The following is a 26,530-nucleotide window of genomic DNA, read 5'->3' as shown; positions in this document are numbered from 1 at the left end:
TCTTCATTAACAAACCTGATCTGCAGCTAGTTTCAGATATACTCCAAATCCATGATTTCTCATGGCTTTCACAGCTCTCTCCTAAGTCCAAGTCACCATGGTCTCTACATGGATTATTGCACTTGATTTTTAAGTGATCTCTCTGCTCATTTTTGATATAGATATTTTTATGATATAGATTTTTTTTAAAGATTTATTTATTTATTTGTACAAGCACTGGGTAAAGTCAGAAGCATGGGAGGGTGAGAGAATTCACCAGAGCCAGAGTGGGGAGCAGAACAGGCAGACTGATGAAATACACTGCTGATCGGAGCGGCAGGCGCTGCAGGAGAGGTCTGTCGCACCATGTGGGACCCTCACCGGCAGCCGGGGGTCGAACTGGTGCTGCAGAGGCCACGGGCAGCTTCGCAGCCCAGTGCTCAACCACTGCGCCACCAGGGGAGGCCCATGATATAGACATTTTTATGCCAGTTTTACAGAAGGTAAACTAAGGCTCAATTTATCAGAGTTTTATTTTGTTTTGTATTTTTTACTGATGTAACATTACACTATATGTTTCAAGTGTTCATAATTATAAACTAATGTCCTCTCTCTGTTTTTCGCTGTCACTCTCTTCATATATTATATTACATTTATCACTGTAGGTCCAATTCTGTCCTTCATCAGAATATCTTTCACAGAATTCTTTGCTTCTACTGTTGAACCATATAAACTACTTTCAAAGCAGCTGCTAGCGTTGTCCTCTTCAAACTTAGATTATGTTACGCTTTGGTCAGAGTCTTACAGTGTCATCCTATTTCATTCACAGCAAAAGCTAAATATCTTCTAATAGTTTCCAAGGAATAAATGGCTGACTCTCTTACAACTCTCTGGCTTCACCTTCTTCCAGTGTGCTTCTATGTGACTTCTTGAGCACTATAACCCATTTATGCCTGAGGGTTTTACACCTTCTCTCCCTCTTCTTGGAATATGTGTCCCCAATTAGTTATTTGACTCTCTTCCTTTACTTCTTTCTGATCTCTACTTAAAAAGCACAACACACACACACACACACAGAGTCTTCTTATCTAACATTTTTACCTCTTTTGCCTCTGTTGTTTTTCTACAACAGCTATCATTTCGATTAAATTTCTATTTTCCTCCATAGTAACTGCACAGGAGGAGGTATTTTGCCTTATCTCAGCAGCTTACACAGTATCTGGCACCTATCAGTACTCAATGAATATTCGTTGGATGAATAGGTGGATAGATGCCTATCTTTTCAGTATTTTATATGCTTTTATTTATTATTGCTAAAACTATTTCTATATGTAAGATATATCATTTTTCAGTCATCTTTTGTTGTAAGTCAAATCTCAGTGATTTATAGACACATGCATTTATTTCTTGCTTTTAAATATGGGTTGGTATAGAACAATAATAGCAAAGATGTGTTAATTATTCATAGTTCTGTGTAATTCTATGTAATTCCAAGGTATGGCTCTCTGTTGCATGTTTCCTGTTTATCAGGAACCAAGGTTGCAACACCAAGTCCCTATATGGCACGTTCTGTTGTCATGTCAGAGGGTGAGAAAAGAAAACATACTTAAGGCTTCTGTTGGGACATAGTATGTATCATGTTTGATCATGTCCATTGAACACTGCAAGCCATGTGGCTAAGTCTGAAAGTGTGTCAGGGAAGTGCTATCCTCAAACAAGGAGTTTAGCAAAAGGAGGGAATCAAAATCCCTACAAGAGAAGGAAATGATAACAACATCTAGCTCGCATCTATGTCAGATCATATATTTTTATATAATTTATTATAAATTTTTATGAATCTAGTGTAGTTCCTGAGCCATCATAGGTGAATAGATGTTGAATAATAAATGAGATTGCCACCTTTGTTATCCCAAATTTATAGAGGAATCTGAGAAGGAGATAATCAGCTCAAGGCTACATAGGTATAATGTGGTAGAATATGTTATCTGTATCTTTGCATCATAATGTTAACCACTATTATTATAGTGGTTAAATTCAAATTAAAAATTAAAAGAGCATACAATTAAAGTGCACAAGAGCTTAGGAGGAGAATATAAAAATAAGGGCAGAACTGAAATTTTCACCTAAGTTTGTCTGAAATCAATACTCTGGGATATTCCCAGATCACCTCCCACTCTGATCTTAAGGAGAATCTTTGTGACCCCAGTAGCAGCGGAGAGAACAACAACAACAAAAGTAGACAGGAAACACAAATCACCATTGATCCTGTTTCTGCTCCAATTAACCTCTTTAAAACGCTCTGTGACTGATGGTTCCAAAATGAAGGTAGAAGAGCTGCTAGAGCTTAGGCAGAGCTGTGTAATATCAGCTACAGACCATTTGTCCTGATTTTCTGGTTCAAGTTTTTGGAAGAAAGATGTGGAATTTTAAAAACTGTTTGAACTGTGCAGTTTTAATGTTGGCTTTATAACAAAAGAAAGTGGGTTGACCACAAAACCTTTTGAAGCCATAGGTATCATAAAGGAATTTGATATTATCTTGCTTATGATGAAATAAAAATTAGGCTTTTAATAAATATATTATTCTTAATAAATGTAATAAGTAAACTGACCATCAGTCAGTTTCTTTTTTTTGTGTGCGACTTATTGAGGTGGAATCTGTATATGTAGCTTTAATTATAGACATTGATATGCTTTCAATATAAACTGATTATGTGCAGCATTTTTCTTCCTTGGCCAAAAAACAAAAAAATGAAAACTAAAAAGCACAAACACAAAATATGGACCTAATTTTTAAAGTGCAGGTTTGTGCATCACCTGTAACTTGTATTTTATACTAAAATTTGTTTCATTTTTTACCTATCTTTCAAAATCAGATTCTCTTGTCCCTATTTCCTTGTTCCTTTATTTTTCTTGAGGTAATGTTGATTTACATATTTGTTTAACCATTATGTTACCAATTCTCATATTTACAAACATATCTGTTGAAAACATCTTTACTTGGAACACAGACAAGATTCCATTTAAGTCAAGTTTTGTGATTTCAAAGAAATGATATACTACTTCATTAAAAACGTGTCTGGGCCTCCCCTGGTGGCACAGGTGGTTGAGTGCTGCGCTGTGAAGCTGTCCACAGCCTCTGCAGCGCAGGTTTGATCCCAGCCAGCAAGCGAGAATCCCTCATGGCTTGGCAGACCTTTCCTGTCTTGCCCACTGCTCCCCTCAGCAGTGTATTTCAGTCAGTCTGCCTGTTCTGTTCCTTGCTCTGTCTCTGGTCAATCCTCTCATCCTCCTGTGGCCTGTACCCTGGTTCTTGTATGCATGGATACATAAGTCTTAAAAAAAATGTCTCATTTAAAAGTATCTGGTTAGGGATGGCAGGAGGAAAAAAGATCTTTAGTTTAGTTTCTAATGCTAGCATCTGGAACCCTCTTGGTTCCTATTGATATTCCAAGCCCTGTCCTTCGGACTTCCCCAGCAAGCTTTGAAAAGCTCTTCAATAATATCCATCTGCACTTTTGCTTGTTTTTATAATAAGATATATACAGAGTGATTTGCCATTGCTAAGACCAAGAAATTCATTCTCTATTTCTGTATCAAGGAATTCAGCAGGTTAGCAAATACTATGGAGTGTTCCTTACAATGTTGAATGTGAAACATACTAAAAAAATTCATTGTGTAAAATCCTTCAAGAAATGGAGAATCTGTCAATGATGCTTGTCTATTATTTCTTATCCAGGTAATTTGCCAGTGGACCTTCCAACTCCACTTGGAACTTTAGTTCCAGTAACATTACCTCCACATAACTGTACTGAAAATGAGTTTATCTGCAGAACCAGTGGTCATTGTGTTAAAGAAATTCAGAAATGTGATTTTAGATATGACTGTCCTGACAAATCAGATGAGTCATCCTGTGGTAGGTGAAATTCCTGAACTTTGTGTTAAATGGAGCCATGAGCAATAAGAAAATGACATATCCCAATGTCCTGTCTTCACCTTCAACTGGCTATGTGCAATCTCTCAATTTAGGAGCTATTTATATAAAAAATTTATAGTTGAGGAGTCACCATGCATTCTTCTATCAGGCATATTAAGAAGTGTCTTTAAGTTAATGTTTTGTATTAAAAACACTTGTCTTCATGGACTTTCTTTGACTCCAGAACTATCGCTGACTAGTTCTATTCTAGCCCGTTATTTGTCTCTGCTCTTCAAACAGTAGGTAGTAATGTTTAGAGAGGAAGCATTAAAATGCCCCCAAACTAGACAAAGTCATTTACATTTTGCTATTGACAAAATGCACATATAAAAAATGAATACTATGTTAAATATATAGAGTTTATGAGAAAATCAACTCTAACACATACGACAGCTTCAACACCTATACCCTATTGAAAGATAGTTTTCTTTATTTTGGAACCTGCCAGTCCTTGGCTCTTCCATTGGATCAAATGCAAATTATTTAATTTAAAAGTGAACTTCGTAAACAAAGATGCAGTCTATGAGAAGAAAAACCTACTTATGTCTGAATGGGCAAAGTATGAGATCAGAAATAGTAAATACTTTGTGATTTTACCTCCTTATTTGCTCTTTATTGAGTAGTATGTGAATTTATTGTTTACGCTAATATTGCTCAAGTGTCCTGATAATATTAAAGGTTTAGAACATATAGATAATACAGAGTATGGTGAAATTCTAATTTTTCTTATATTAGTCTTATATAGTCTTAGGAATTTTAAAACTTAAACAATTAAAAAGCTTCATATTTATTCTTAAACACAGAAAAAATAGTAAGTGAATTAAGTAATGTAGATCAAAAAAAAATCATAAAAGTAAAGCGGCCTCACTCTGAAGGAGTTAGAACAGTAATTAGCTCATGTTGGCCAGGGATGTAAACTTGTGCATAACAGATGGAAGATATTATAATGGGAGATGTGGTATTCAAACTTTCCCATGGGAAGACACTAAAATTCTCTTATGATAATATATAAGGTGTAGTGTCTGTACAAGTTTACAGAAAATCTAATCAATTACACCTAATGAGTATCTTTAATGAATACTAACCTTATTCTTAGTTCACATTTGCAGTTTTAGTAATATATCATTTATGGTTGGTTGGGAAGACTTGACAGCTTCTTTATATGTCCTAAATAAATGTCTACTATTATTATTTTTAAATAATGGGGATAGTTACTGTTTCATTCCTGAACAAAATTTTTGAATATTCCTCTTTTAACTCTTTGAAGAGAAAATATGATAAATCTGCCTGATACAGTTTTACTGTTTAAAAAAAAATTTGTGGTAAGAACACAACATCAGATCAACCTCTTCATAAGTTTTTAAGTGTATAATACATTATTGGTGACTGTAGGTACAATGTTTTGCTGCAGATCTCTGGAGTTTATTTATCTTCTTTGACTGAAATTTTATGCCTTCTAATTTTTTTGCTTAAACTACAATCCTATCACTTCCAGTGACATGAGGAAAATTATTCTGTTGAATCCTACAAAATATAATGATATGATTGATAATAATATCAGATTAAATAATACACATGGCTATAATAGTTAAAAATATCTTTTATTTTGATGCAGTGATGTCAAGTTTTACATTGAAATAGGAAATTTCTAAGTGGTGGTGATGGAATACCATTATGTACATGTCATTTAAAAGCTGAATGTACACAGGCTTTCTATATTATATGTAATAATTCACTGAATTGAATCTTTACTTTTATCAAGAAGTAGAGGATTTAAAATAGACACATGAATATATTCAGAGATGGGGGAGGGAACATTTTCACATATAACCTATATATATACATATATATAAAGAAATCACTGGAATTATAATTTCACATGATACGTAATTACAGTAACTATAAGAGTTTTGAAGACTTTCAAATGTGTCCAATATAAAACAGTCCAATATAAACGTCATTGTAAATCTTATTGTTTTGAAGTTAAATAGTTCAGTGTTTGGAATAGCTCATTTAGAGACTGAGCTAAAGTTTAGATTTGTAGCATTACTATGGAAATAAAAACCAGGAAGATTGGAACTGGGGGGTGTCATCCAAATAATATAAGAAGATCTGACAATACTTATGATTGCTATTTTAGGAGCTAATTAAAATCTCACCTCCTTATGAAGGCAGAATCTTTAGCACGTGCATTTTTCCTCATATTTCAGGTACTAATAGATATTTGAATATATCTAGTTTTAAAATTCTGAAGATTATACATATCATTTGACTATACTTATGCTTAAAATTAGTTTATAATAGAAAAACAAAAGTAAGAAAGTTTGGTACACAGTAGAAAAATTGGTAAAGAAATATGGTATATATACACAATCAAATCCTACTTAGTCATTCAAAAAAAGGATGAAATCTTGCTATTTGGGACAACATGGATGGATGTTGAAGGGATTATGCTAAATGAAGTAAACCAGATGAATTTGAAAGATGAATTCCATCTAATTTTACTCATTTATGGAATATAAAGAAAACTAAAGCAAAAACAAACCTATAGACTCTGACAATAAAATGGTATTTAGCAGGATGTAGGCAGGGGTAGAGAATGCATAGAAGGAGATATTTGCTTCATGGTGGTCGGTGACTGGGACATTTGGTGGTGGGTGTGGTGAGAAAATATAATCTTGGAACTTGTAAACTAATGTTACTTCAATTAAAAAAAGGTATTGGTACAGATAGAAATCACCATTTATTGACAAATTCATTGTGATTAACTTATATTTTTGTTGTTTTCTCTTATACAAGTTATGGACGTTTGCAACTTTGAAAATGGAAGCCTGTGTAAATGGTATCAGCCAATCTCAGACGACTTAATTCAAGATTCAAATACATTCAGGTGGGGACTGGGTAATGGAACCAGTATTCATCATGGGGAAGAAAACCACAGACCACAGGTGGATCATACAAAGTAAGTGAGCACATATTTTTAACATGTCTCTCAGCAAGTATTAAGCAACCTCAAATTTCTGCCCCACTACCTACCTTAGGTTGGATCTCTTGTAAAGATGAATGTTTAATTACAGAATGAAAGGGCTAAGTATAAACTTTCATACAAAATTTAAAAAAAAAACAATTAACAAGTGTGACTGTAGTTGTGAAAATCATAGAAACTTAGAGGAAAGCATAAGTAAAGAAAATAATTTGTAATATCACCATTCATTGAAAAGCACAGTTAATATGTTGTTTTAAAAATATCTATTCATTCTTCCCTCTACCTTCCCAGGACCTTCTGTCCTTGTCTTCCTTTTTCAACTGTTCTACTTTCTGGTCTCTACCTCTTCTTCCAATCTTTACTCCTCATCATTTATTTAGGATTCTTTTCATCATTCAAGACTAACTCATACCTGTGTCATGGGGCAACATAGATGGATGCTCGCTGTCCTCCAGGACTCCATCCTTCCTTGCTGAAGATAATAAAGGCATTTATGTTATAGAACTCTTTTCCATACCTTTTGCCTTCACAATTCTCCACAGTTAAAGCTTCATGACTCAGCTTCTGTGGCTGTTGCTTCAAAGAAAACGAATGGTGTATCTGCCTCACAGTTCATGATTGCTTTTGCTGAAATGACCTTGTGCTTGAGGAGAGCCACAATGTTTTAGAGTACGAAAATATTCTGGGATGATTTTTTTCACTCTGGTTTTCTGAGCTCTCTTTTGTTGTTGATTTTATTCTATTAAAATATTTTCTAATTTTACCACAATTGATTTGAGTCTTAGCAGCCAGAGTTACCTAAAGTATATAGAATTGCTTTGTTTGTTATTGCTTTTTTTTAAATCACATTTTACAATTGTCAAATAATTTTTGAAATTTTAGTACATGAATTTTCCTTGAGCTACTTCTAACTCATATGAAAACAAAGGGTGGTTTCAGGAAGTTTCTGTGGCTCATGTAAATAAGCCACACCTCATGAATTGCCTATAGTTCCATTAATACCATATTTTTAAATATAGGCTACATTTTTAAAGAGCATGAAATCACCCCCTCAGGCAAAATTAAGTTTGCCACATTTGATTGTACATATGAAAATGATGTTTAGTGGATTATGCATGTATATTCTAGGTTCATGGTTTCTTTTTGTGTGTGTGTGTGTGTGTTTTATTTATTTATTTTTTATAATAAATTTTATTTTTATATTCCCCATACAATTGCAACCCCCCCATTCTGACCCCAATCCCTCCCCTCCCGCCCCCCACCCCCCAGAAAGTGTCTCTGGTTCATAGTTTTTTGTTGATTTTGATTTTCACTTTCGTATAGTTATTCATTTTCCTGGTCCCTTATTTAAGTTTTCTAGATTCCTGCTATGAGTGAGACCATCCGGTATTTTTCTTTTTCTTTTTGGCTTATTTCACTGAGCATGATCCCTTCCAGTGCCATCCATGTTGCTGCAAATTGCATGTGTTTATTTTTTTTTGAATGCTGAGTAATATTCCATGGTGTATATGTACCACATCTTCTTGATCCAGTCATCTATTTTTGGGCATTTGGGCTGTTTCCAAAGCTTAGCTATTGTAAACAGTGCTGCTATAAACATAGGTGTGCAGGTGCTCTTTGGAATTGATGTTTCTGTGTCTCTTGGGAAATACCTAGGAGTGGAATTGCTGGATCATATGGAAGCTCTATGTTTAGTAGGTCAAGAAATCTCCACACAGCTCTCCATAGTGGTTGGACCAGTTTGCACTCCCACCAACAGTGCAGGAGAGTTCCTTTTTCGCCATTCTCACTGGTGTAAGATGGTATCTCATGGTAGTTTTGATTTGCATTTCCCTGATTACAAGTGATGTTGAACATTTTTTCATATGCCTGTTGGCCATTTGCATTTCCTCTTCAGAGAAGTTCCTTTTTAGCTCTTCTGCCCATTTTTTGACAGGATTATTTTCTTTGTTGTTGTTGAGTCTCATCAGCTCTTTGCAGATTTTTGTGATCAGTCCTTTATCATTAGTGTTGGGTGCAAAAATGTTCTCCCAGTCAGTGGGGTTTCTCTTTGTTTTTGTTATTGTCTCTTTTGCTGTGCAGAAGCTCTTTAATTTGATATAGTCCCAGCTGTTTATCTTTGCCTTCACCATCACTGCTTTGGGTGATATGTCTGTAAAGATGTCTTTGATGTGCATATCATGTAGTGTTTCGCCTGTATTTCCTTCTATGTATTTTATGGTTTCAGGTCTTATGTCTAACAACATAATTTCTTAAGTGTGTCATTTATTTGTAAAGTAGAAGTACTTCTCTTAGATCTTGCTCCTTATTTCATAACACTGATCATTGTTTTTCAGGTGGAAAATAGTTTTAATCCCCACTGTTGTAAATGCATCCGCCTTCCTTCTTCCTATACACTTGACATCATTATAAAGTAAAAACCCCATAAATAACACAAACTATCTCTGTGACATAACTCTGCATATTATAATATATCCAAGTGTTAGATACCTGTGACTGACTAAAAGCTTCCATAAATCTGAAAACATTTTATATTTTTCTGTGCTTCAAGAATAACTATTTTCAAAGCTTTAGTCTTTTAGATATTAAATACCAGAATTATTGCTTTCACAGAGTCTTCCTTGGTAGGAAGATAAGCCAGTATTTTATAGGCCAATTTAGATGCCTTAACACTCTCCCAACATAATTTCTAAAAGATTCAGTTTTATAAATCTAGAATAATGGTTAAATACTGGGCTTTAGGAACAGTTTTGCTGAAATAAAAAGTCTTAACAGTCAAAATCTAAATTAACTGAGGTAATTTTCTCTGTTTTAATATGTGTGGAAAGTGCCATTTCTGGCAGCATTGCCACAGGATTGAATATCAAGCATAATTATACCTCTAAAACACAAGGAAACATGGTTTTACTTTAGATGGCCTTTAATGATGCTCTTATTCTTTCATATCTACATATGTAGCAATAATTTGTTTTAAATAAGTAAATTAAATTATTTTAGTATTATTTTATTTCAGTGTATTTTAGCTTGACAGTTTTTAAAATTAATTACTACAGAATTAAAAAAAAATCTATGCCAAACAAGACCTGTAAACCATGCCTAAATTATGTATATATGAATACACACATATGTCACACACAGAGTGGTTAGGTAATATATTTGTTATACAAGATGACATTTTAAGAATATATTCATAAGACAGTGAATAATTTTGTTATGTTAGTAAAGATCACTATATTTAATAATGAAGTAACTTTTATATTATGGTTTTAAATGCACTCAGATAATCACTTTCATTATATAATTTTATTTATTTTAATTTAATTTAATTGTTTTTAATTTATGCATACAAGAATTGGGGTGCAGACCAGAGGTGTGGGGGGTGAGAATATTCACCAGAGACAGAGAGGGGAACAGAACAGGCAGATCCATTGAAATACACTGGTGAGGGGAGCAGTGGGTGAGTCAGGAGAGGTCTGCTGCACCATGTGTGTTTCTCCTAACCTGCGGGTTAAAACATTTGTCTATTCTCTCTGCAAGCACAGAAATACATGTTAAGGGAGGACAATATATTTTCTGTATGGTGTGAAAGTTTTTGTTTAATTGTGATGCTTCTGTATATATATTAAAAAGATATTTATTTGCAGGGTGATATGACTTTAACATGGCCATGCACATATATGGCATTAAGAACATAAGCTATTCCTGAGAGCTTATGTAATATTTAAATTAAACCATAAACTAGGAGAAAAGATAGTTTTCATTTAGTAATGCTGTATGGCATAGATCTTGTCTCCAAAACTATTATACAGTCAATGCTTTAGAATTGTAGTCATAATGAGGGCCTCACTGGTGGCACAGTGGTTGGGTGCTGGGCTGTGCAGCTGCCCGCAGCCTCTGAAGCACCCTTAGATCCCTGGCTGCAGGGTGAGGGTCCCACATCGCGCTCAGACCTCTCCTGCTGCACCCACTGCTCCCCTCAGCAGTGTATTTCGTGAATCTGCCTGTTCTGTTCCCCGCTCTGGCACTGGTGAATTCTCTCACCCTCTTGCGCTTCTGACTGTACCCAGTGCTTGTATAAAAAAATAAATAAAAATAAATCTCATGGTTTTCTTCAGTAAGGCTTTTATTTTGAACTAATATTCTTCAAGTTCTTTCTGGCTTTGCATTTCAAGAAGAATTTGGCCTCAGATGTCAAGTGGGACAATTCAGATTTAAACATTTTTATTAAAAATAGGTTTTTTTTATATATTTGTTCTGTTTTAAAGGCCAACTAACCAAGGAAGAGATGTTGAAGTGTGATATAGTAAAGAACATAGAATAAAGATTACCTTTTCATGTACAAATGAATTCAAATCTCAGTAGACTGGCTTATATTTATTTTAAAGATGCCTATAAGATATATCAAATGTATTTATTTTAAAAAGCATTCATAGTCTTGCTCGTGCATGTTCTAACACAAGTTGCTTACTAATTCATAAATAACCTAAATGTGTTGCTAATGAAGAATATTATATTAGTTCTGTTATTTCTTTAAATCACTTTAATCTGTTGACTTCAGCTCACTTATCAGTGACAAATCAGCATGATGGTTGCAATTATGTTGGAACCAGTTTGCAAAGGATGAAGTTAATTATTTCATTGTTTACCCACATATTGATTTATTGAAATAATATATAACTGGTTTCAGGTTATTTTGAAAGAAATGAAACTATGTTCACAGATTACATGATCTTATATATAGAATTCATATACCCAAAATCAATTAGAATAAATGACTTGAACAAAGTTGTAGGATACAATATCAGGATACATAAATTTGTTGCATCTATACTCCTTTGTAATGAACAATTTACCCCAAAAGGATATTAAGGAAATATTTCTATTTATAATGGTATAAAAATACAGTATTTAGGAATAAATTTAGCCAAGATGTTCAAGACTTTTACACTGAAAATTATAAAATGTTGTTGAAAGAAATTGAAGAATTTTAGAAAATGGAAATGCAGCCTGAATATGTATGTTTAAATGTCAGCACTCCCCAAGTTCACCTGCAGAATCAGTGCAGTCTCTATTAAAATTCTCCCTGGCTTTTTAAAAAAACTGGGTCTTGTTCCTAATATTTATATAGAAAGGAAAGAAATACTAAGAGTAAAAACAAACCCAATGAAAAGTTCCAAAAAGAAGAGTCGATTCCTTTGGTTGGTTTCTCTATATTCCACTTATGAGTAAAATCATCCCCTATCACTATTTCTCCTTCTTTCTTATTTCACTCAGCAAACCCCATTTGTTACATACACGTTCTTCAAATAGCAAGATTGTATCTTTTGTTCATAGCCTAGAGTATTCTATTGTGCATATCTTAATCTGCTTATCTGCCTGTGGGCACTTAGGTTGTTTCCGTAACTTGGCTATTGTAAATGGTGCTGTGATGAACATAGAAGTGCATATATACCTTTGGTTTAGTGTAACTAATCCAAAACTAACACTATTTGACAAATTTAAGAATAGAGACTACCAGAGATTGATTGAGGGTGAAAGGTAGAAAGTAAAGGGAGAGGAGTCCAGTGAACTATGGTGAAGAATTATTGATGCTTTTGTGATGGGCATGGTTTGGTAACATATATCTGAGGAGATATGAATCTATACCAATAAGTTATATACAGTGTTGTAAACTAATGTTACCTCAGTAAAATTATATAATATTTAAAAAATAAGAGAATGAATATCACCTAAAAAAAGGGTTTTTTTGAGACTCATAATTTGAATTTGAAAACTTACTATTAAGTTATAGCAATCAAAATAGTGTGTACACAAAAAGACTACACTTAGGCTAGACATAAAAATACACTAGGACTGAGAACCCAGAAATATGCAGATACATTTATGGTCATTTGATTCTCAACAAAAGTGCAAATACTATTTAAGGCAAATAAACTGTGATTTTAAAATTTTCTAGTACCCACTTTACACAGAAAGAAATAAACAGGTGAGATAATTTCTAATAATATACTCATTTCATCTTTTAAGATACCTAGTAGATATCCAAGTGGATGTCTTTCATTTCCTTTATTGGGTGTTAAGATTTTTTTCCTCCTAGATTTATTGAGATACACTTGACATAAAATGTTGTGTAAATTTCAGGCATACAGAGTAGTGATCTATATCTGTATTTATCTATATCTGTATATATGTCTCTATCATTAAGATATTTTATTTTCTGGGTCAAACTTCTTATTTTTGATATTATTTTCAGTCTACTCTTCCATCCATTCAGTAAATCTTTATTCTAAAGTTGACTTTATTTCATGACATGGTGCTTCAATTAACAATCTTCTAAGATAGTTGAAAATCCTTCCAAACTTAGTTGAAAATCAACTCTTCCAGGAATGTTTCCCTGGTTCCTCTCAAGTCTATATCAAATGGTTCATCTCTTGCTATTATCTGTATTATAGCACATATCCCAGAAAATCATCAATATTAATTTAGTTATCTAACTCCTTCATGCTATTGTTGGCATCTCAAGGAAAAGGGTGCAGATTAATTTGACAGTTTAAGTCAACACCTCGTGTAATGCTGTTTTCATAACAAATGACCATGAGAAAAAAGGGGATACCATGATTCATAAGAAGATAAGAAAAATTTTGAAACACCTAAAATTTGAACCAATGAAGAAGAATACTCAGAGAGGCTGAGGCAAACGCAATGGAGATTAGTGACAGTGATATGATTTTGATGATAAAATTAGTTCTCTTTTCTAAATTGCTGTAAGATGGAATCTTAATGCTTTGATGGATTATTTCTTTGTATGTTATGTTCTTAACTCATATGAGAGATGTATTACTTTTATTATCTTTGGATATATTTTACTTGAGATGTATGTAGTTTCTTGTAAAAAAGAAGAAAGAAAAATGTCTTAAACTAAAATTTCTTTGGGGAAATCACTAGCTTTAAAATTAAATTTCCTTATATTCTCTTTAGAGATCTATATTTCTGCCAGGGATTACTTTTCAGTCTCTTTTAAATTAAATATAAAGTTTTCTTACAAAGATAGTTATACTGATGGCTAGGATATCACAAACTCAAAATAGTATTTTGGGAAAGGTTTTAATGAGTTAATTAGAAAATGTAGATTTTAAAATTTAAGTGATTTGTATTTATTTTATTCATTATTCAAATTACTTTTAAATTAAATTACTACATTCAATAATTTTATTTTATCAACAAAATTTGTAAAGCATATAAAAACACAATTAACAGGATCAGTATACTTCAAAGCTTTGTATAAACTGAAAGAAAATAAGGTGTTTTATAAAATGAATAAAAGGTGCTCCTATATTACCCTGGACTGGACCCATTACTCTTTGTGTTCAAATCAAAAAAGTTTTCCATTTTAACAATGCTTGACTATTACAGCTTGTGCATTTTTATTTCATTACTAGTGTTGCCTTTGTTATTCTAGATCCCATTTCTGACACTCTGTACTCATTATAAAAACAGAGACTCAGTTATTAAACACTGATAGTATTTGTTTACTTTTAAATATGCTTCTAACATGATCAACATCTTTTATATTTTCAGAATTTAGAATGCTCTTTCTATCATCACTAATGATGCTATAAATAACCAATAATAGCATTTGCTAATGAACAAAGATGTAGAATACTGTGAAGGTCAGAAAATAATTCATTATAATCCTTTACAAAATATACAATGCAGTAAAATTCTGATATTGAACTCCAGTGGAAGGTACAGGAAAAAAATGACACAACATGAATAAGATTGTGAGAAGGTTAAGAACTACAACCAGCTTATCTGCTTTCTTAATGTAAAAAGTCAAGGGCTAAGTTTCTTGATTAACATAGCAGATAGTTGGAGACATAATAACTTGTCACTTACTCATGCTCTATTACTAATATAATCTCCAGTATGGTGTGGCTTTTATTTTTAATGGTACAAAGATAAAGTGTTTAGAAGTTTAAAATCTCAAAGCAGCATAGCCTCTAACATCTGGAAAGCTGTTTCAAGGTATAAATATTCAAATACAGGAACTATTTAAATATTGAGCATAGGACACATTCTCTTTTTTTTCCAACCTAAATAATAATAATGAGAGGAGAATCTAACAAGAACCCTGTATCACCTTCATACTTGTGATCACCATGTACTACTGACAAAGTTGTTACTTAGTAATATAGACTGCTTGTACATTTCTTTCATCCTCTACATTAGCAAGTTTTATACTGATTTTAGATTATAGAATAAACAAAACTTTTCAAAGGAAAGTGTCTCCACTGTAGATATTTATATTGTATATATGTCTTTGAGTTGAATGTTTGTTTTATCTTACTGGAACATACAACCTAGTTTTTACAGAGTATATAATGGAAAAAATGAGATGTTGTAAAAAGAAATGTTAAAAATTCTGCAATCTCAGATTTATTTTTATAAGAGTGTTCATTTTGGGAAGAGTAAGCCTTGAATATCTATTTTTTCTAGGTATTTCTTTTGGATTAGCATCTTGATTTAACAACTTGAAATTAGAAATGCCATTTTAATTATTAGTGTAAGTGGTTTAGAACAGTGGACCTTGATATTTACCATGTGCCAGAATAAACTGGGGAGTTTGCTGGGCAGATGAATGGTTTTACCCCAGAGTTCCTAACTCACCAGGTCTGAGATAGTAGCCCCCAAATTTACATTTGAAACAAGTTCCCAGCTTGTTGAATCAGCTGAGGCTGCTGGTTCAGATACCACACTGGAGGACAGATAGTTTAGAGTATAAAGCCTGTGGAGGTGGGTTTAAGCCCAGAACTAGTTCAGTACTCACCAGGGGAATTGCCACTGGCAGATTATTTGATTTTCGTTCTCTGTGAACTAGTAAAGCTTATATTCCTCCTCAGGGACTATGTAAGCTGAAAGTGTTAAGTCATTGAGCTGCAATTCAGACAAATTGATATAATAATCCAGCTCTTAAAAATAATCTTAACTCATATACCTTGTGGTTTGCAGGACACTAACCTCCTTATTCCATTAACAGCAACTAATTCACAACTACCATTTACTTAATATATAACATGGACTAGGACTGAGATAGTTGTTCCACATGTTTATTTTTAATTCATATTTATGTAAAGCTGACAAATTAAAATAGAGAATAATTTGAACCTGAAGGTCTTTTAGACCTATGAGTACAACTCTAGGCAAGTTTTCATTCTGTTTTTCATGCTTTAACTTTTCATATTTTTTCTTCTTAATATGCCTCTTCTAAAAGTATTCAGTGCCTCAGGGTCTCATTTTACCCATATGAAAATAAGTTCCACAAAGCTGATTATGGTATATGCAGTATAAGTATTAAAAAAAGAAAAACTAGTTATTAAATATTAGTCCTGGTAATTCTAGCCTTTACTGTAATTTGTGCACAGTATACTGATTGGTGGTGTGATAATGACCATGAATTCAAAATCAAAATAGCAGAAGGATTACTCCTGCTGAAGTCTATCATTATGCTATAAAATATACATACTTTTAGGAAATATTATAGAATATTAAAATATGGTTAGTGACAAAATATTTTATATTTTATGATTTTCTTCTTCTTTTTGTACATGATAAACCTATTATCTCTTCCCCAGAAATACTACAGATGGCTGGTACCTGTATGCTGATAGCTCCAATGGAAACTTTGGTGACACGGCTGACATTCTCACTCCTGTTATCTCACGTACTGGACCACAATGTACCCTGGTGTTCTGGACTCATATGAATGGTGCCACAGTTGGTTCTCTCCAGGTACTCTTATGAGTTGCATTTTATGAATTTGCTCTTTGAACATTCATATTGTATACTTGGTGTTATTAATGTGGAGTGCTAATACATATGAATTATCAATACCTTACTTGTTTCAAAATGGCATGATTGAAAAAATCTTTAGCAGAATTGACTTAATAGCTAATAGGATGTGTGTATGAATATTTACTATCTGATTTATGATTACTGTTTTTATTCTGAGCTTCTGTGTAATATGGCTTTATACTTGAAATGTTTCATGTATGTTTCAGGATCAGTGTTCTGAGAATCATACAACCAAGTGATTATACACACTGGCAATATTTGAATGTATGTTCTTGTCTCTGAGACTGGTGATGCTATTCTTCAGTGTTGGTTTTGTTTTTTTTTTTTTTCCGAATTCCTTGAGCATTCTCTTCTATTATGACTAAGACTATGTTCTAGACTCACCTTGTTTTGGTCCTGCTCCATTTCTGGAACTAACTTTTTCTCTAAATGGAGGGGACTGGTTTCTTCTAGAAGAGCAAAATTAATAGATAAAGCAGGGTGAGTTTCTGGAATCTTAAAGTAGATTCCTACAGCTGTCTTCTCACAGTGGACATGCCTCCTATGAAACATGAAATCTGTAAGCAATATGCATAGGTGTGTCATTTACACAGAAAAAGCTGGCTCCATTATTCCTCAGTTTTATAACACATGTGACATTTTTCCAGGAAGCCTAGACTGAAAAATAAATTCCTAAATTCCAGAATTGTTTACCATGAGCAGTTTTAGACAAGGGATATTTTGATAAAACTGCCATTGATCAAGATGCTCCCCCTCTCAAATACCATTAATTTATTGATCTGGAAGTCTATATTTGGCATATTTGCAAAGAGATTGGGCCTGGGTTACATGCTCTTTTATCCCCCCATACAAAGAGAAAAATAGACTGCAGAATAGTTGTTACCACTTCTTTTCCAGTAACTTTTTTTTTTGTATTAGATTTTTATCACTATCTTTTCTAGGATTTTCTTGTCCATATAAAATATTTATTTTCTCCAAATAATTGTTGGACAAAATGTCTTATTTCAAAAACACTTTTAGTTTTTTTTTCTAAAGATTTTTTATTTTTTATTTATACAATAGTTGGGATACAGGTCAGAGGCATGGGAGGGTGAGAGGATTCACAAGAGACAGAGCAGGGAGCAGAACAGGCAGACAGACCAAAAGCACTACCGAGGGGAGCAGCAGGAGAGACAGGAGAGGTCTGCTGCTCCATGTGGGAATCTCCCTGGCTGTCCGGGAATCGAACTCACGCTGCAGAGGCTGCGGACAGCTTCACAGCATGGCGCTCAACCCGCTGCACCACTGGGGAGGCCCACTTTTAGTTTTTAAAATTGGAAAAATGTTGAATTTATAGTTCAACTTTGGAAGAAGTGTCTTTATTGTAGTTGAAACTTCTTACAAAAAACAGTTTAAAAGTATAAACACCTCTGGCCTGTATCCCAGCTCTTGTATGCATAAATAAACAAATCTTTAAAAATATAAAAGTATATTCATTTCATTATATGTATATGTGCATGCTTAGTAATAAATTGAAGTTACAATTCATCATGTTTTACATTGGCTCTTTAATAATGGTTTTATACAAAATAATAAAAAAACTTAAAGGATTTTCATCAGAAAAATGAGAATTATTTTACTGTGATGAGATTAATTTTCTTAAACAGATTTTTAAATTTTTTTCAAAATAACATTTTTATTAATACTTAGATATATAAAACAGTATTAAAAGTTCATAAGTAATTGTCAAATAATTAAAATAGTAATACATAGATCTAGAAAGGAAGAAATAAAAATAAATAAAATGTGAAATTGTTCTGTTCTACCTTAGTCTTCAGTAACTTTCTTGACTTATTTTGTATCATTCTAAAGTGAGAGCCATGATAATTTTTCTGCTGAGACTAATATGAATTTTCCCAAAGAATGAGGTTGTACTATCTCTAAGAATTTGTTGATTCCAAGGCTATTGAGCAGGGAGCTCTCATTAGCACAGCATATTAGAACACCTAAATGTGTTGTTAAAATTGAATGGACTCCCATTTTGACATCACTGTCCCCTCTGAACTTTAGAGAATGAAGAAGCTTATTCTTAAAAGAGTGTTTTAGTAATTCTGTGCTTTTCACTCAACTACATGAATATCATTTAATATATAAAGTTCCAGTTGTTACTGCTGTCATATTTTGAAAAGCTAATATAGTTGAGTTCTTAATTAAATGGTATCCAGATACTGACAGACTAGATTGACAGATATTTAAGTACAGCTTTATTGCACAGAGCTTGTTAGGTAGTCTGGGGACACAGTATTATATAGAAAACAAAGATATCTAATGAAAAATGTCTCAGGTTTTCTCTCAGGACTGTAATGTTGATATTAAAATAAAAAAATCACTGGGAAAATTCTAGATGTTTAAAATTTATCAAGGCAAAATATTTCAACACTTGTTACTTGATTTATCTCTGCAGGTACTCAGCCAAAAAGACAGTGTTACTTCTAAATTGTGGGCTCAGAGTGGACAGCAAGGTGCACAGTGGAAAAAAGTAGAAGTACTTTTAGGTGTTCATTCACATATACAGGTTTGTAATTCAAGGAATTATGTTGTGGTTGGGTTTTTCTGATTGTTTTCTTTAATCCTAATTTATTTCTTCCACTCAGTCTTCTTGTTTTCCCATTCTCTCTCTTATGTGTTGCATAAAACCTTACAATTCCATCTAGAATTTTCCATAAGGAATTTATAGTTTCATAATGTCTGACTGTCTCTTAATTATATAGCTGTACTTCCAGGAACATTTAGTTTTAATGACAACTGTCTTCTTTGATCCATAATCAACTTCTTAGGTATAAAGAATACCTCCTCCCCTGCATCTTACAAATATATTCTCATAGACCATAGAGTCATTACATTAATTTATTTAAAACTTGATTAAAATACAAATTTTTGAAAGTACATTGTAGTTTTGAATGTTAATAAAGGCAATAGTTTTACTTGATTCAAGAATATTTTGGGAAGGCACAAAATTATGTGATGCTCTTTTTTCCTCAGGTAGATTAAAACAGTATTAGAAGAATAACACCTACACAGATTTTAGGCCTCTCCCTCAAATGTAGTTTTCTTGTTTGTTATTTGTAGATAATTTAGGGAATTGATAAGAAATAAATTCAACCTGAAAAAGTAAAGATTAGACAGCACTTTAATCACCTTAAACAATATGAAATTTATTATTAAAAGGATCTGATTTGTTCAGACTCCCAGATGTTTTAGCAGAGGCAAGAGGAATCCTTAGCAAGAACATCTAGAAGTTTGTGCTGCTACCAGTCATAGGCCTTCACCCCTTGCAATGATTTTTTTTAAAGATTTATTTATTTTTTTATTTACTTATGCATACAAGAGCTGGGGTGTAGGCCAGAGATGCAGGGGTGGGGGGAGGGGGTATGAGAGGACCTACCAGAAACAGAGTGGGGAGCAGAACAGGCAGATCTACTGAACTACACTGCTGAGTAGCAGGTAAGACAGGAGAGTTCTGCTGTGCCATGTGGGTCACCTCTCTGGCTGGGGATTGAACTCATGCTGCAGTCGCTGGAGTTAGCCTGATAGTACCGAGACTTTACCCCCTGTGCCACCAGGGAGGCCCTGAATTCTTAACTAGTTCTGTACAAACACAATATTTTTATAGCAAAACTATGTTCAAGATAACATTAAAAGAGATTTAAACAAGAGGACTCAATTATTCATTTAGTCTTCCAAATTATACCATGTTTGAATCTTAAAAATAAATATTAATGACTTGTGAATATTTGATGTTATATCTTATTCACTCATTCCATCAATAAAAACTCATTATGCACCTACTATGTGCAAACATCTTTCTCTGCACCAGAGACATAGTAATGAGTTAGATATACTGTTCATGAGTCTTCCATTTTTTACTCTACCATTCCCTTTAGCCTCAGAAAGATGTGTGCTTTTAACCCTCGAGTAAAAGTGTAAGATATTTTTAGAAAGTATATGCTGAATCATCAGTACTGATCAGTTTTTAAAGTTTTATTTAGGAATCCTCAAATTTATACAACATCTTTAATTATAAAACAAATGCATAACCAGAATGATCACACACACCATACTTACCAAGTGTTAAGTGCTGGTCTGTGAATTTAAATATATTACTGTTTTAGTTTTCACAATAACTGTATAAGGTGTATACTACTATATCTCCATTTTATAGATTAGAATACAGAAATACCTGGACTTTAGCTTACCCTAGCTATATAATTACAAACTGGCAGATATGGGCTTTAAATACATCAGGTCATCTCTGAGTCCATAATCCGACTGCTGTGTTATATTGCTTCCAAAATATTCCAAGCTAATTGACCTTGGTTCTATTCTACTGAAGAAAATTTGCATCATAATTACTCTTCTAAAAAAGTTTAATCACTTTCAGTATTAAAGTCTATGGAATCTTAACCACATTGAAAGGAGCATTGGGATATAAATGATGATTTGATCAATTGGACATGACAGGCGACTGAGATTGTGTCTATAGGACAACAGATAAACAAATTAATAATGAAACACTCATTGTGTTATCTGATTTCTTATTCACTGAGCATTGCATCACATATTTAAATGTTTAAATGTAATCCAGATGCTCGAGTACCCTTTTTGTATCTGGGTTTTCTTGGGCTCAATAATCCTTAAAAAAGTTAGTTTGTATTATTTTTCAAGTTTCACTCTTACTCACTTTTTAGCTCTTAGTCTATCTTGCATATTTATTTTTCTTTTCCAGGACATCTGCTGGAATAACTGCAGCTTGTTTATTTCTGTGTAAATTCCATACATACATTTGCATATAGCAATGTGAATATACATAAATACTGTATTTTTTATTTTGTCTTCTTTTATAATGTGGGAGGCATGCTTTTCAATTATTGTATCCCCTCATCTTAAAGAGAAAACCTAGGTTTTCACATATCAGTATAAAAACTTGATACGTTTTAAGGAAAATCTGTAATTACTTCTTTCAAGAAAGTAACTGTTTAGATTTGGTCAAAAGGTGTTTGGGAATTTGATGATAATAAAACTGAGGTAAATCTGTATTTCTTGTTAACTCATCTTTATATGTTCTAAATTTGTTATAAAATATATGAATATTTGTTTCGTGAAATTACATATTTGTCTAGCAGCAAAATTTATAGAAACACTCTGAATTAGTTTCACTTAGAAGTTTGAGACTAAGTAATATGTGACCTTTGTTTTATGATAGTTTTTATTGTTATTCCAAGTAATGGTAAGTTTACCAACTGAAGATGAAATTTTTGAAAACATTAGTGATTCCTATTATTATATTTTATCACTTCTAATTCTATTAGAATTAGAATATAAGTGAATTTCACTGTCAAACAATGACACACATGAGTTATTTGTTCATCATATACATTAATAAAGGCAAATCAAAATTATTCAATTCCAACAAAGTAGGCAATATATAAAAAATAACTGATGTTATTGAGGTTTGATATCTTTTTGCTTTCAAGTAGGTAGGGGTGGACAGATCAGAGAAATGGCAATAACTGGGTAATGGAGTAAAGGATGTATCTACCTGATCCCCTGCTTCCATGTGGGATGCATTTCTGGGAAATGAGCAGGTCTTGCTTGGGGTCTGAGAGCTGTGAGATTACAGTGGGGACTGGTGACTCCTGCCATCTTAGAAATCTACAGAAGAGGCCAAGGTGTTGTCACTTTCTCATTCCTAAGTTTGGGGATGGCACAAATATTGTTGACCCTCAACAACCCAGCATCCTGTGTCAGTTTCATTATGGAAACACTTTTATTAGATTCAAACCCAATGTCTGCATTTTGTTTGTCCCAAGTTTGGAATTATTGATGGAGCATTCAACTTAACTTGTCCTTTTCTTCCCTTTTAGATTATTTTCAGAGCAAAACGTGGTGTCAGTTACATGGGAGATGTAGCTGTGGATGATATTTCATTTCTAGATTGTTCCCCTCTTCTTAGCCCGGAAAGAAATTGTACTGCTCAAGAATTCACATGTGCCAACAGACACTGCATTGCAAAGGACAAGCTGTGTGATTTTGTGAATGATTGTGCTGATAATTCAGATGAAACTACTTTCATTTGCAGTAAGTGGGAGAGTTCCATTTTCTTCCCTTTGCCTTTATCTCCCACAACCTTACTCTGAGGTATACCTCTTTGCTGAAGCATAGAGTAGGTACGGCTGGCAAGTCAAGGCAGATAAATTGATTTAGCCATTTAAATGCATTTTTTTCTCCCAGTCAATACTTAATATAGAAATAAAATTTATTTAAAACTAGCCAATGGCACTGTGTGCATGTTCGTGTGTGTGTGAAGTAATTGAAAATAAGCTTGAAAACAGGTGTTGTCAAAGACAGAACAGAAACAAGTATTTCCCTTATGAAAGACACTTTTGGGAAAAAACAATCAAACAAAACATCCATCAAAGTCAATTCATGCTTGTTGACAAGCTTCAGTACTTTGGTATATTTCAGAAAGTTGCCATTTTTTTGTGTCATTTATGAGGTGTAAGTTATTAAAATCAAATATATTAATACAAATCAGTTGTTTAATATTGTTGGAGGAGAACAACTCCTAGTAAACAGCACTTATTAAAATCTCCTTAGCTAAACGGACCGTGTGTGCTCATTCAGTTAAGTCTCTAAAACTGAAAAAAAAGTATACTTGTTGCCTCATTTCATTGCAAATGAAGTGAATATAATTTGTTGAAGTGAATATAATTTGTCAAAGTTAAAGCTGACACATTATTTCACGACTACTAGTAATACTTTCTGAGCTAAGTTATTATAGTCTGATCTTTTCCTTACCACTTTAAACCAAATCTGTAATATCAACAACTTCAGTAGTAGAACTAATATTTTTATAGAATTTCTAACTTTCAAAATTCTTTTATCTACTAATCTCTATATGATCTTCATATTAGTCCTGAGGTGTAAGTAGGACATACATTAGTATTTAGAAGTTACCAACAAGTGTGGCTAAGTGTTAATCAAAGTTGATAATATTGCTACTGGCAAAGTTGATCCTAGATTCCAAGTACTTCCATTTGTGGTTCACTACTTGCCTAAGCTTCCATGCCACCTTTGCTTAAAAATTGATCTGAAAAAAATTATAGATAGGAAAATTCTATTTATATCATGTAATTATTACCTCAGGTATGGATTATTTCTTATAGTGTCTATAAATATCATCTATGAACCAAGCAAAGATAATTGACTAATCTTGAATTTTACATTAATATTTAAGAAAATTTAATGCTATTTTTTAGTCATTTTCTTTATCAACTGCTTTTATATTTTTTAATTTCTATTTCTATTTGAATATCTCACAAATCTATAAATTTATCTATCAAACAGAGCAGATATTGTGCTTTTGAATTTTATCAATATTATTAACAGTAATATACTTCCAAAAACATCATTTAACACATTTTTTCCCAGTAATTAAAATATCAACTTATTTCTGATTAGATTTTCCTTGAACTCCTTTATATTTGGGTTCTGATATTATGGATATTTCTAGGAATGCTCTGTGTTTGGGAAAGGATGATGATATACTAGAGGTCAAATAGTTATTATAACTTACTGTTTTGGTAGTTCCTTTGTATGGAAAAGAAATACAAAAGTAATCAAAGCATTTGTTGGCAGGAAAGTTATTCTAGAAGCTGCTCTTGTTGAATTTCCCAAATCACTTTAACTTTTGAGTGGATCTACTCATATGAGTGTTGGTAGAGCAAGAAAACAAAATTAATTTCAGATATTACATTTGAAGAAAACTTAAGTTCCCTACACGAAATAAACAAAAAAGTTAGAACATACACTAAAAGTAAGCTAAATTTTGGTATTGACTATCATTATGCATGATTTTTTAAAATATAGAATTGTTTACTTTCATTAGGTACCTTAAAAATTCAACTATATTCCCATGTTAAATGGTATTTTTAATTGTAAAGTGTCTAGAATCTGCTATATGAATTATGAGTGGTTTTATTTATCCTTTGTATACTGTAAACTTGGATACTCTAATTAGACCCAGAAGAATCAGAAGGAAGAAAATTAAAAATCACCATAACAACTGATTTCAGAAGTTTGACACCCAATCAAGAATTCAGGCTTAATTTTCAGTTTTTTAATTTTTTAAAAAAAATTTTTGGCTTTTTTGGGGGGCATTTTAATTAAAGGCTGAGATGTATCACAACTTTAGGAAGATTTCTAAAATATTGTAAAATAGAAATATGCCATCTAAGAATAGCATAAAGAATGAAAAGATTGAACTCTTTTTCAAAGGCATGGACTATATCTGGTAGAGAAAAAAATAATCCTTTATAAAAGAAAACTACCTGCTACACATTTTTTGTTAGGCACTAACCCTCATAGTAAGGTAGGATTTTTAAAAATTATTATTGTAATCACTTTTGAAATTAGCTTATGGAAAAAGGCCAACCTTAGGTTTTACCTAAAGAAACAATTCAAAATCTTCAAATCAGTAGTAAACATAGTAAACATACCATGCCTACAGTCTTCATCAGCTTGCTTGTAGTTTTTCAGTTGCAAAAAATGAGGCAAGTCTTTAAAGAAGACTCTCAGTTTTAATGATTTCTATTTGCAGTGGACATGGCCCTGTGAAGTAGGCCATACAGTACTAGCTAGAGAAAGGAGGGCCTCCATGCAGTGCTTGAGAGCCATTTCATAGTCCTTCCTCTTAAGTGATTCACACACTTGATCATATGACTTCTCTGCTCTTCTGTCTTCCCTGACTCAGGGACAAAGATGAGCCATCAGATCTCTCTGCCCACAGATAGCTGCCCTCACCTATCTGGCCAGCACTGTAGTTCATTAGCGATCGATTACTTCATCCAGTTCCTGTCATTACTTCCTATGGCATCTTGGATCCTCTTAAGCTATTTTAATTTTCTATAAATCAATAATATACTCCAAAAGCACAATTTGGCAGAAAAATCAAATATTAGTTTTTGCTTTATAATGAAAATAACATCTAAAATAGAGAATATAGTTTAAAGGAACATGATTTATGTATCTGAGAACCCAGAACTTATTTAAACAATCTTTGTCATTGATATAGAGACTCATTTGGAATTTGTTTCTCCTTACCATGTAATTAGCATATTTATCATTGAATGTTCAATGAGGACAGCCTGTTTTCACAGTCCCATGTATTTGTATATAAATTAATAATTATTTAGGTAAAAAGAATTACTGTATAGTGGAGAAATGTGACTGATTTCATCTTAACCAGTAGTTCAAACTAAACATCAAGGTGCAATCAGTACTGTAGCCCCTGATAGTGTGTACAGAGAAGGAAGTACATGTGGTAATTTTGTTAAAATGCATGGCCTCAATCTAATTGTAAGGATCAGATTACTCACTTGTCCTCGTGGAATAAAATGAGGCTAAAGAAAATAAAGGATGAAGAAGTCTTGCTGATAATACTAAAGATTCATGACACGTACAAAATGTTATATTGGATCTTCTTCTGAACTGCAAAAAAGATACCTACAAAGAACATAAATAGAATAATTGATTAACTTAAATATGGGCCGTGGATTAAGATACTAGTACTATATTATTTTCATTTTTTCTGTCTTCTGATCTTACTGTAGCTATATTGGAACATATCTTTCTTTATAGAATATAAACATGAAGACATCGATAAAAAATATCTGTATGAACTGCACATCCACAGGTGGA

General features: G+C 32.8%; 1 protein-coding gene across 1 annotated transcript in view; it reads left to right on the top strand.

Annotated features, from left to right (window-relative positions):
• The window catches only part of MALRD1 (MAM and LDL receptor class A domain containing 1), a gene marked incomplete at its 3' end in the record, with an annotated part of 364,653 nt that overhangs the window by 121,899 nt on the left and 216,224 nt on the right, over window positions 1–26,530 (top strand). Inside the window, exons 20-24 of the mRNA XM_084254012.1 lie at window positions 3,718–3,894; window positions 6,754–6,916; window positions 16,573–16,729; window positions 19,236–19,346; window positions 22,696–22,909. Coding sequence (XP_084110138.1) covers window positions 3,718–3,894; window positions 6,754–6,916; window positions 16,573–16,729; window positions 19,236–19,346; window positions 22,696–22,909 — 822 coding nt within the window. The remainder of the gene's footprint in view (window positions 1–3,717; window positions 3,895–6,753; window positions 6,917–16,572; window positions 16,730–19,235; window positions 19,347–22,695; window positions 22,910–26,530) is intronic.

The sequence above is a fragment of the Talpa europaea genome, assembly GCF_964194135.1.
Source record: "Talpa europaea genome assembly, chromosome: 14".
Taxonomy (NCBI): domain Eukaryota; kingdom Metazoa; phylum Chordata; class Mammalia; order Eulipotyphla; family Talpidae; genus Talpa; species Talpa europaea.
Note: the sequence above shows the minus strand (reverse complement) of the source record. Positions and strands in the feature narration are given on the sequence as shown.